General features: G+C 36.5%; 1 protein-coding gene across 3 annotated transcripts in view; it reads right to left on the reverse strand.

Moving 5' to 3' along the window:
• Positions 1-12,276, reverse strand: part of TOX2 (TOX high mobility group box family member 2) — a 250,172-nt gene that overhangs the window by 35,437 nt on the left and 202,459 nt on the right. For all 3 annotated transcript variants that reach the window (XM_039344718.1, XM_039344717.1, XM_039344716.1), the window contains one exon: positions 2,341-2,568. In XM_039344718.1, the coding sequence (XP_039200652.1) occupies positions 2,341-2,568 (228 nt within the window). The remainder of the gene's footprint in view (positions 1-2,340; positions 2,569-12,276) is intronic.

Consider the following 12,276-nt stretch of genomic DNA (forward strand, 5'->3'; position numbering starts at 1 on the left):
ATGAGTCACAAAAGTGAAGAAAATTTGAAAACTACATTAGATTTTTTTTTAAAAAAAGAAGGGGAGCTTATTAAAATTGAAGATATTCATGGTATTTGTCATCAACACAAGGCTATATAAAATGCACAGCCATTTTAAAGCACATTTTTAATTTCAAATAGTTTCTCCACCTGCTTCTCTTTTCCTAAATGCAGTTTCTGAACCCTTCCAGCGGGAGGACCTTGGCTCTCAAGATTTTGTTTTTTTAAAAAAATCACCAGAAATAATAAGACAGCTCTTAAGGATACAGAGTACTTTCCACTGATGGAGCTGCTTCCTCCAACTCTCTCCAATCCTTCGCATAGTCTTAAAAAAATCTTCAGAGGCTTAAAAGGATGCTTTAAAATAGATTACAAGAAGAAATGAAAGGAAAGTTCTGGTGTGCTAGGTGAACATCGATATGGCTCCCCACCTTGTTTAAGTTCTATCAAGCTTGCAAGTTATCCCAGGCCTGGGTAGGATGACCAGAGTCCCCTCTTGGAAGGGTTTTTGTATCAGGCAATCAGATCCCCATCTTATTTTGTTTTGTATAACATTATTATTGCATATTACAGTGATGGCGAACCTTTTAAGACAGAGTGCCCAAACTGCAACCCAAAACCCACTTAAACATCATCGAGTGCCGGGTGGGTGTGGCCCATTGGGTTGGGCATGGCTGCGGTGGTAACGGCCAACTGGGTGGGACTAAAAAGTTCAATCAATCAATTCCAATTTTACAAGATCTTTTTTTTTCCCGTGAGAAGTTGAAATTGACTGATTGAACCTTTTTTTTTGCACACGGCGGCAGAGGCCTAAAGCGAAAAGGTTTTACAAAACCCAGCTGAAGGCCTAGGACTTGGGTGACGGTGCGCGTGCCCACAGAGAGGGCTCTGAGTGCCGCCTCTGGCACTGTGCCATAGGTTCACCACCACCACCATATTGTGAACTGCCCAGAGTTGGTTTAAACTAAAATAAATAAAATGTGAAAACATAATTTACATATTTATTGCCAATAAAATGCCTAGAGATGCTAATTCCTGTATCTAAGTTAGTGACTATAAGATTTCCTGGATAATATTAAAATATAAGTTTTCAAAGCAAGCTTTATAGCAAAGTTTCTATAGCAAAACTCCTGTAGTGAAAATTACCTCTTCAATTTAATGAAGCAATAGAAACAAAAACCAATTACCATTTTATAGATTCTTCAAATCCCTGGAGAGCAGAAACTATTATCTATCATCCCAGATTGCAGGATGTGGACTAAGGGTCAAGCTGCAAGGAGGCAGATTCCAGTTACAACTTAATAAAACTTCCTAATGACAAATCAACATTGATTGTAGAATCAATTACACATACTCTTCACAGTATATGTTCAAGCTATACCTGGACAGACATTTGTTGGGGATGCTACAATTTGAACACCAGCATTGAGGACTTCATGGTACGCACCTGAAAGACCAGTCCCCTTTCAGCTGTGATTCTGCAATACAGCTTAACTATGCAACAAGGATTCTTGAAAAGTGCAGGATCTTTCCATCAAGATGTCCCTGCATTCACATCTACCAATCTTCACAAAACATTTTTATGGTCTAATATTATGTACATTTTTTATAATTTCTGCTTGAGAAATAAATTTCAAAATAGCAATTTCCAAAGAATCCACATTTAAAAGATACAGCTTTAAGGATGCTCAGTGGCATCATTTCAATTTGTAAACACCTATCAAAAATAACAGATAACTAAATTTTAATACACTGTTTAACTAACAACAATAGCTATGAAATTCACAAATTTCTGATCAATATAATACTATACAATACATATAACTCTCTTGGAAAAAAGTTGTGTTTTTAGTATAGTGCAATACACAGTCTGATTTTGAATCTGAAGCAGACATCTAGAAAGTGCATAAACCAACTTATACAAAATTATCTACGAAGATAGCTTTGGTAACAAAAACAACAAAATAAACTGGCAACAACAACAATTATCACTATCCAAAAGACAAGCAATGATATATTTAGTGAAAAAGTGCACTCAGGAATGGGGGTGGTTTTACTAAAATTTACAAGCTGCTCAAAACCCCTAAGGCTTTTTCAGGCATTACTTTTACTGAAAATGTTAGCTTTATTATGAGATGGAGGTATTTGAAAAGGTAATTGATAATTTTACTGCTGCAGAAAATAACTTACATTAGTAAAACAACTATGACTACCATCTTAAGAAATAGCGTGGGCATATAATGTATCGGATAAATGAAAATAAAATATGGCATTATCAAAGGGGAAAAAAAGCAGTAACTGGATGGGAAAAAACATTCACCTGCTTTTGTTCTTCTCCTAAACTATCCCACATTGATGCAACGATTTTTGACACGTCCCCAAAGGTAGCATTGGGATTTTGTCCTTTGATAGCTGCTTGTGTATCTCTGAAGAAGAGGGCATAAGCAGACACTGGCTTCTGGGGTTCATTAGGATCCTTCTTTTTCTTCTTCTTTTGGTTTTTGGGTTTCTTGCCCAGATCTGTCAAAGGTCTCTTCTCTCCAGTAGCCTACCAAGAATCAAGAAAAATGTTTTACTTTTTTCCCCCTGCAGTCACTCTTATTTTAGAAGACACATTGCATCTGATTTTGAAGTGGGGAGTAAAAACCCACACCATAACTAGGAGTAGTTTAAGAATATACATTCCAGGTAACTTTTTTAACTTTGTTTCCAAAATACAATGCAAATATACAATTTCTTTTACAGATGTTCTCTTCAGCACCCTTTACGTTTGATAACTTATTGTCCCAGCACTGGTATTAATCTATGTAATTACTCCAAAACAATTATATATGCCACACATTTTTGTTGCTATCTTAAGGAAAAGTTCATTCACATACCGTATATGCCGGCGTACAAGGCGACCCGGCGTATAAGATGTCCCCCATCTTTGTCGCCGAGTCGTATTCCTAGAATGTCGTCTTATACGCCGGAAACTACCAGTATTTCTGGCGTATAAGACGACTCGGCGTATAAGACGACCCCCGTCTTTGGCACCGATTTTAATGCTTGCGGAAGTTGCCTTATACGTCGGCATTTACGGTACGTGCACATTACTTGATTTGTCATTATTGGCTATTAAAATATCTGATGACTTTCCCATGAATATATGATACATAGATAGTCATTAGTTAATGAAAGTAACTGGGATTGAAATTTCCATCACTAAGCAAAGGGGTTATAAAGTGTGATGTCACATGATTACATCGTATAGCAATGGTAATCCCAACTATCTCTGTTACCATTGTTAATTGAATACTACTGGTCATTAGGGGAGGATTTACTCCAATCCAAACCATTCCCAGCTTGATCCCTCCCAGCCCTGAACCTTGGTAAGGTAAGGGATTACCTCCTCTTGAACTTCCCCTCTGTGTATCTCTTTCCATCACTCTCCTTTTGGCTGGTCATCTACCTGAAGTTGCCAGCTGCCCCCACTACCCAGCCCACTGGGATTCTTTTGCTAATGTGTGAAAGACTGCCCCAACTAAAAGGGTCCTTCTTTCACACTGGCATAGCTGGGCCCTTCCTTCATGCACCAGGCTTCTTTTGCTGGTACATGAAAGAAGGTCTTGGCTACATTGGCAGAAAAGAAGGATCCGGTCAGAAAGGTCCTTTCATGTCGGCATAATTAGGTCTTTTTTCATGAAACAAGATCCTAGTTAGGGCACAAAGAGAATCTCTGGTTTATTTATTTATTTATTTATTTATGAGACTTATATACCGCTTTAAGTGCAAGCACTCTCTAAGCGGTGTACACCAGTAAGCAATGTATATATATATTTACATTGCCCCCAACAATCTGGGTCCTCATTTTACCTACCCCGGAAGGATGGAAGGCTGAGTCAACCTTAGCATGCAAATGGAGGCCCTAGCTGGCCCAGGAACAGAGACCCTAAGTGAGGTGTTAGAGAAGCCCCAACTGCACTGGTGCAAAAAAGATGATACAAAATACACTAGTGATGCGTGGTGAGGCCTTCAAAAGTATTGTGAGAATGGAACATATGTACTATTTGGAGAATGCTCTTAAGTAGCTTTGGAAAGAAGACCCGGCATAGCCAGAAGCTGCCTTGCATAGGTCCAGGCCGGTCAAGAAGGTGCTATGGCTATTGGCATGGCTGCTGACGACACAGAGCTTGAGGCAGCATTCTTTGACAGCAGCATAGTGGCATGAGGTCCAGAGGTAGTGGCAGCCAGCTAAGAGTGGGCCTCTACTTCAACAAAGCTGCTGCCCCTAAGAAATCGAAACAGGCAAATATGGGGGGGGGGATAGGTGGGTGACGGTTTTAAAATGCCTCTATAATTGTACATGTGGGTGGGCTGTCATGTGTGTGTGTATGCTGCAACAACCCTAACTTGGATACCATTTGTTTAGCATCACCATAACTTCAAATGGTGATGAATGGTCATTAACTGAGAACTACTTGTATATTTTTTCATATGTATACATGAAAAAGGAACAAACATTTATTTGAATGGAAAACTTGGCTAATTTGAATGTTTATGATGAAAGACTTAGAGACCTGGCAGTGGATAAAAGGATGATGAGTCTGAATGAGTCACTTTTTGTTGAGAGATTATGTTGGGAAAAATGGACGTAGAAGGAAAGGAAAGAAGTAAAAGAAAGTAGAACAAGTACTGGAAAATAATGTATAAAGCTTGTATGAAAAAGTAGTAGAAAACAGATTAATCTTCCAACAGAATGAAACAAAAGTGACATAAAGAGATACAGAAACTATTTAGAACTGGGATGTATTAAAGTTGCCAACTTTGATAACGACTGCATTAGAGGGAGGAAATTGAGATCAAGTATCCTTTTCTCTCCCAATACAAACTCCAAATCATTTCTTTTCCCCTCCATATTCATTCCAGGGGAAAATGAGAGTTCTTCTTTATTTCATCCCCTTGAGGTAACTACTGAAGGAAGGATTTGCAACATTTTCAGGAAACACAAAGTAATCCCTATCCTAGGCTCTACGCCAGGGCATGCCTGCCGCCAGTCACTACTATTTCTGACTTACTGAATCAATTGACTGTGCATATGGCAACCATAATCATCATCATCATCATTGTTATTATTTGTATTGCTACAGAAAAATAATGTTCAACTTTAACACTTTCGTTTTCGTTTTCCTCTCAGTTTAAATGCCCACAATATCCACATACTTAAGTGCTTTATGAACCACTTACAGAGTTCAGAAAGCTATAGAGTTAATCTCATGTAACAAGATGAAGTTCTGGTTTCTATTTTACTTAGCAAATAAATTAATGAAGGCAAGAATACTTGGAATTTCTTTGCTTACATGGTGCCAAAGTCTTAGAACATGTTCTAAGAATCCATAGCTAATTATGGAACATATGAAGCACAATGATTATGAAAATCATTATATATAGATATATAAACACACCATTTATAGTCAATACTCTAATCCAAGGGAAGAGGGAACCTACAGTAATCATATTGGTTACTTTCACTGCTATTATCTGGAAAAAAAAAACAGATGATAGCCCTTTATTACAATGACCAGATGCATAAGAACACAAACATCTAGTTTTGTGACTTAGAAATAGCGGTACTGAACTGGAAATGTGAAAGAAATAAAATGTTATCTAGGAACGTGTATTCATCTTAAATGATTACAATACTTCATGCAAAGTGGTACCCATATTTTTACTGTGTCTTTGCCCAAACTGCAATAGGTGGCTATGAATGAGCAAGGTTATTATTTGTGCACTTTGTTTTTCTTACATCATTCACAGGAAGGGAAAAAGTTCTATTCACATATGGATTTTTGACTCTGCAGTATTTATCCTGGAGTAATTATCTATTAGTTAGGTTTATATCCTTCCTTTCTTCCCAGAAATCAAGGTGGTACACAAAATACCAACTTCTTCAGTTTCCTGCATCCAGAGGTTGTGAATGCTCCAACACTGGAGGTTTTAAAGAAGAGACTGGACAGTCATTTGTCTGAAATGGTATAGGGTTTCTTGCCTGAGCAGGGGGTTAGACTAGAAGACCTCCAAGTCCCTTCCAACTATTATTATTATTATTATTATTATTATTATTATTATTATTATTATTATTATTATTATTATCAATCATCGCACAGTCAGCCAGATGTTCAGACTGGATTTGGCATTTTGTCTACCTATCGAGTCCTTACCCAGGACCTGGGATAGGCAGATGTGGATGTTTGATGGTATTACAGATATCGTCGCAGGATGGAAGCAGTTCCTAGTAAGGCCGCCTTTTGCAATTGACTAATAGCGAATTTGTCAATGCCAATGGTGTTCAAGTGGTGCTCCAGTTGTTTTGGGATTGCACCCAAGGAGCCTATGACTATTGGTACTACCCTTGCTTGCTTTTGCCACAGTCTTTCTATTTCTATTTGTAGGTCTTTGTATTTTGTTATCTTCTCCAGTTCTTTCTCTTCTATTCTGCTGTCTCCAGGCACTGCCACGTCCACTATCCAGACTTTTTTGTCTTTCTTATCGACAATTGTTAAGTCTGGGGTGTTATGTTGCAGGTGCTTGTCTGTTTGAATTCTGAAGTCCCAGAGCAGTTTAATTTTATCATTTTCTATGACTTTCTCTATTTTATGATCCCACCAGTTTTTGCTTACAGGCAAATGATATTTTTTGCAGATCTTCCAATGCACCATTGTTGCTACTTTGTCATGCCGCTGCTTGTAATCAGTCTGTGCAATCTTCTTGCAACAGCTTACCAAGTGGTCCACTGTTTCTTCAGCTTCTTTGCATAGGCGGCACTTACTGTCTGTTGCTGTCTTCTCAATTTTGACTTTGTATGCATTTGTCCTTAAGGCTTGGTCTTGTGCAGCCAGAATTAGTCCCTCGGTCTCTTTCTTCAATTTTCCTGCTCTTAGCCATTGCCAGGTTTTATTATTATCTGCTTTCCCAGCTATTTTTTTCATGTATTGGCCATGTAGTGCTTTGTCTTCCCATGCCTCTATTCTGTTCTTCATTTGGTCTTTCTTGTAGGCTAGTTTGGTCTCTCCAGTAGTTAGTAAGGCTTCCTGATATACTAATTTCAGTGCATCTTCATCATTGTTCTTCAGATATTCTTCCAAAGCCATTTTTTCTTCTTCAACCATCTGATGTACTTGTAGCATTCCACGCCCACCTATTTGCCTTGGTAGATAAAGTCTATCAATGTCACTGCGTGGATGAAGGGCATGATTCATTGTCATTATTTTTCTGGTCTGCCTATCCATTGCTTTTAGTTCTGCTTGAGTCCAGTCCACTATTCCAGCTGTGTACCTAATGACTGGGATTGCCCAGGTGTTGATTGCCTTTATGGTATTTCCTCCATTGAGTTTGGATTTTAAGATCTTCTTCACTCTCTTGATGTATTCACCTCTAATCTTTTTCTTGACTTCAGTGTGCTTGATGTTGTCAGCTTGAAGGATACCCAAGTATTTGTAGTACTCTTCCTCATCCAGACTCTTAATGTTATTTTCGTGGGGCATCTTGATTCCTTCAGTTTTCACTATTTTTCCTTGTTTGATAGTAAGTGTGGCACATTTGTCCAAGCCAAACTCCATTACAATATCTTGGCTATATATACGGACAGTGTTGAGCAGCGATTCTATTTCAGATGATGTTTTTCCATACAGCTTCAGATCATCCATGTAAAGGAGGTGGGATAGTCTGGCAGATGTTTTTGATGTTTGATAGCCATGTCCTGAGTTATTCAGTATTGTTGACAGAGGAAACAGTGCAATAACAAATAGTAATGGTGATAATGAATCTCCTTGAAATATTCCTCTCTTGATATTAACCTCTCCCAGCTTCTCACCATTGATCTGCAACTGTGTCTTCCATTGTGCCATCGATCTTTGCACAAATTTTCTGATGTTTCTACTGACTCCTGTTATTTCTAGGCACTTGATTATCCAATCATGTGGCAGAGAGTCAAATGCCTTTTTGTAGTCAATCCATGCCACATTCAGGTTGGTCTTCCTTCTCTTGCAGTTTTCCAAGATCATTTTGTCTATTAGGAGTTGATCTTTTGTTCCTCTGCTATTGGGGCGGTTTCCTTTCTGCTCAGGTGGAAAGAGATTGTTTTCAACTAGATGCTGTTGCACTGCATCAGCTACTACACCAGTTAGTAATTTGAAAGTTGTTGGTAAGCAGGTAATTGGCCTGTAGTTACCTGGTGTTGCCCCTTTTGCTGGATTTTTCATTATTAGGTAGGTTTTCCCAGTTGTTAGCCACTTTTCAATTTCTCCTCCTTGTAGTATATTGTTGAATTATTATTATTATTATTATTATTATTATTATTATTATTATTATTATTATTATTATTATTATTATCATCCTCCTCCTCCTCCTCCTCCCCCTCTGCCCACAAGGATCTGATAATTTCTTCTTTTTCTTCCATACTCATACCATTTTTCTTTTTTACTATGTCCTTTAAAGCATGGGCAGAAATTGTCCTGTTTTCACTGATCATACATAAATGGTTCTGGATATCTTATCCCAGAAAAAATGGGATAAATAGGCTATGTGAAAAATATAATATAATAGTGGATCTAAAGATCAAAAGAGATTTATATTATTTCTAGAGAAACAGATTACCGTAGTATTCCTGCAATATAGGGCAGGTGTCAACCCTTAATGTGCACTTTTGCAAATTTTGTCAAGTCAAAAGATTCTTTGTCAGATTTTAGTTCTGATTATATGTAAATGTTGTGAGAATGAATAAGATTAATTCTACCCTTTTGATAATTTCCTGCACACTGGCAATACTCCTAAGTGACATACATTGAGAATAAGGAAGATGACCTTGATGGAGATAAGCAGGAACTGTTATCTATGCAAAAAGGGCTGAAGCATTTTTAAAATCCACAGTGAAAAAACATTCAGAAGCAACTCAGGGAGATGTTCCCCTAATTCAATGAACTATAAGGAGAAGAAGGAACACAGCACAATCAGATTTCCAAGATTGTGCTACTGTAGCCAATCACAATAAAAGAAGATGTCCGGTGAATCTGATTTCCTATTTTGGTCTACTTAGTGCAGATGACACATATAATCAGTTTTTCATAAAAACTTTCAAATGTGGAATTAGGAATTTTGGCCAGTTAGGGATCAATCTCATAGTTATTTCCTTAAATGTCATTGACTTGGTGATTCCTAGTAATCATGATTTCTAGTAAAGGACAAATTATTACCTGTGAGAAGTGGTCTGACCTTGTAAAAACACTCCTATAATTTATTTGAACCTATTTATCCACCTTATTTGCTGTCTTCTTCTCTCAACCTTCTCCAACAGTTTTTTGTTTTCCTTTTGTTTCTCATTTATCATCCACTTATGCACATGCCCGAAATCTGTGAATTTTTAATAGTTGGTTATTACCTTAAGGCAGCAATTCAGGAGTGATTGATTCTTCCTGGTCCATGATACTCTTTGTAACCATCTCCAAATCCACAATTCAAACAAGTGTATCTTCTTCTCTTACTCTTTCTCAGTGACCAAGGTTCATAGCCGTACTATTACTTCACTATTTTATTTTATTTTTTGTTTCATAGAAATATCTTTATGCTTCATTATTGTGCAGAAAATATATTATTTTTTTTCTCCCTTACAATATCCTATTTATTATTGTGATGCACTGTCTATCTGTATATATTCTTGAACCCATATACATATCATGAATCTTATTCCTATTTAAATTTAAGCAGACTCGTGCAGTATTATATGCTCGAGTACTACCAACATATACAATAGTTAGTTTCAAGGAGGCAAAGCAAAACTAGCAATTCCTGAAATCTCTTCTCTTCCTTATTCCAAATGGAAGGCTAATATTAGCTATTGATATCTTTGTTCTGAAGATGCTCAAGCTACAGTATTTGAGTGTAGACATTATCCAAAGTATAGAAATGAAATAAAAATCAATAAACCAAAGAAACACAGCAAATAAAAAAAACAGTGAATATAGGTAAATTTAGTGTACAAAGAGTGTTTGTATTCATCACATATATTCTACATATATTTGTTCTACCATGTCCATATACACTTAGACCACCCAGAAATGCCTTGAGTTCTTTAAACTCCTTACCTCTATTATTTTTAGGATTTTCAGATTTCATCCAACCATGGCTTTCTTGGACTTCCCTTGGCCCCTTCATTCTTCCTTCATATATTTCTTTTGCAACTTGATTCTTATTCATTTTCTCAATATAACTGAACCAACGTAACATCCCTTTTGATACATCACTCAATCCACATTTATTTACCACTCATTTCATTACTTTACACATCTTTTTACTTTACCTCTTCTTGTTTTATTATTCATATAAGTAACTAATCCTATCATATAACCAATCACACCGCCATACTAGGTTAATATGTGTCCAGTAATACCAACCATACTTACAAGTGTACTATTTTTTTATAGTATTTTTATTTTATTTTTATCATTTATTTTCTGGATACTGCAGCATTTGTTTGAGCATAATTATTTCCATTCTATTCCAGGCAAATTCTTCACACATACACACATATGTACATATATACATATGGACAGACATGCTTAAATCATGAATTTTTAAAGAAAAATCTAAGCCAATACATTAAACAATTACTGTGTTTCTGAGTGGCCCATTATTTTTGGGTATTCTTTTGCCTCATCCCCAACCATCTATTCATGTAACCTAACAAAATAATTTTCGTTGTTGAAGCACATTCATCAGGATGTTGCATAATTTTTCCTAAAACCAATCACCATTTCTTCTTCCATTTTTCCCATTAACTGGTTGTATGACATGGAACCTTCATCAATTTATGAATTCCTACTTTTAGCTACATGCACTAAAGTCTACATAGCATCAGTTTTGTTGCCAAACATATAGTATAGCTTTTTCAAATTAAACCTATACCTTCCCTTCTGTTATTCATCAGTTTCACTCCACATATCAACATTATTCAATCTATTACAATTTTACCCTTTGTCTTAATTTATGACACGTAATAGAGCAATTTTTTCTATTTCGTTTCATTATGCTCTTTATCACTAATCACACTAATATATCAATCTGCTATTTTCTACACACCATCATCATTGTAAGATGAACCCACAGATGCACTTCCCATCATGTTTAATAAGATAGAGATAATGTAGACTAACTTAACAATCTCAATCATATCATTAAACATACACATTTCCCTGCTAATGGTAAAGATGATATTAGCATAGTTCAACAAACACAACCAAAGCCCAGTTTTACTCCAACCATGCTCACACACAGCATTTTATGATCATTCATAGAGACAACATTTTAAGCCAGGACACCAACTAGGAAATACATATAACATACAAAGATATATTCAGGACACCAATTCCTACGTAGCTTAATTTCAAAATATGTTAGCAAATAACCAGTTCGGCTCAGGCACTGAAGAGAGAGGAGGAGGAGGAGTGGCAGAAAACATGGTAAAAAGAAGGATAACAGAAAGAAAGGAATGGCCCCTGCCTACCACCAGTTCTTAATCTCAACTTTTTGGCCCAGGATGACTGATCACTTGAGGGAGAAGGAAGATTCACCTCCCTCTCTCATGCTCCCCTTCTCTGAAAGCAGTAGATCTACCAATCGTGTTCTCATGGCCAGCTAGCTGTCATCTTGGTATGAGCTGCAGGAGGAGATTCTCCAGTTGGTGAAACATAAAATGGCTGTCTCTCCTTCACAGTGAAGAATCTTCATCCTTTAAAAAAATGCTAGAGCTATTCTGCTACAACTTGTGTTTTTATAAAAATGATAGGTAGCATGTAAATGTATTTAGCAAGACTTTATTTTCAAAGACAAAATAAACATGCATATTCATTTAGCAAGACATCCAATATAACACACATTTCTTCATACAAATTGCTACGTTAACATGCAAACATTCTTTACAAACTTACAACATATTCAGCATATACGTATCACTAACAAAGCAAAATAATCTGTTTTAAATAACTTATAATTTATTATGTCTTAAAAATCCTTCCTATCTAGGTTTAGGTATAGTGAAAACATTTTCTGTTATTTCATTCTGAAAATGACCTACCTGGCAAGCTATTTAATTAAAATCCCAGCTGAATATTTATGCTTTCCTATTTTCACTCTCCAAATATGAAATTTTTGCCTCTACAAAAACCATTTTCAGCTGGTGGAATTGAATGCTTGTATGCGATAAATCATACTTTTATTTCAGAAT

Source organism: Crotalus tigris, unplaced genomic scaffold, assembly GCF_016545835.1.
Source record: "Crotalus tigris isolate CLP2741 ecotype Arizona unplaced genomic scaffold, ASM1654583v1 scf7180000017935.1779662, whole genome shotgun sequence".
In the NCBI taxonomy this organism is placed as follows: domain Eukaryota; kingdom Metazoa; phylum Chordata; class Lepidosauria; order Squamata; family Viperidae; genus Crotalus; species Crotalus tigris.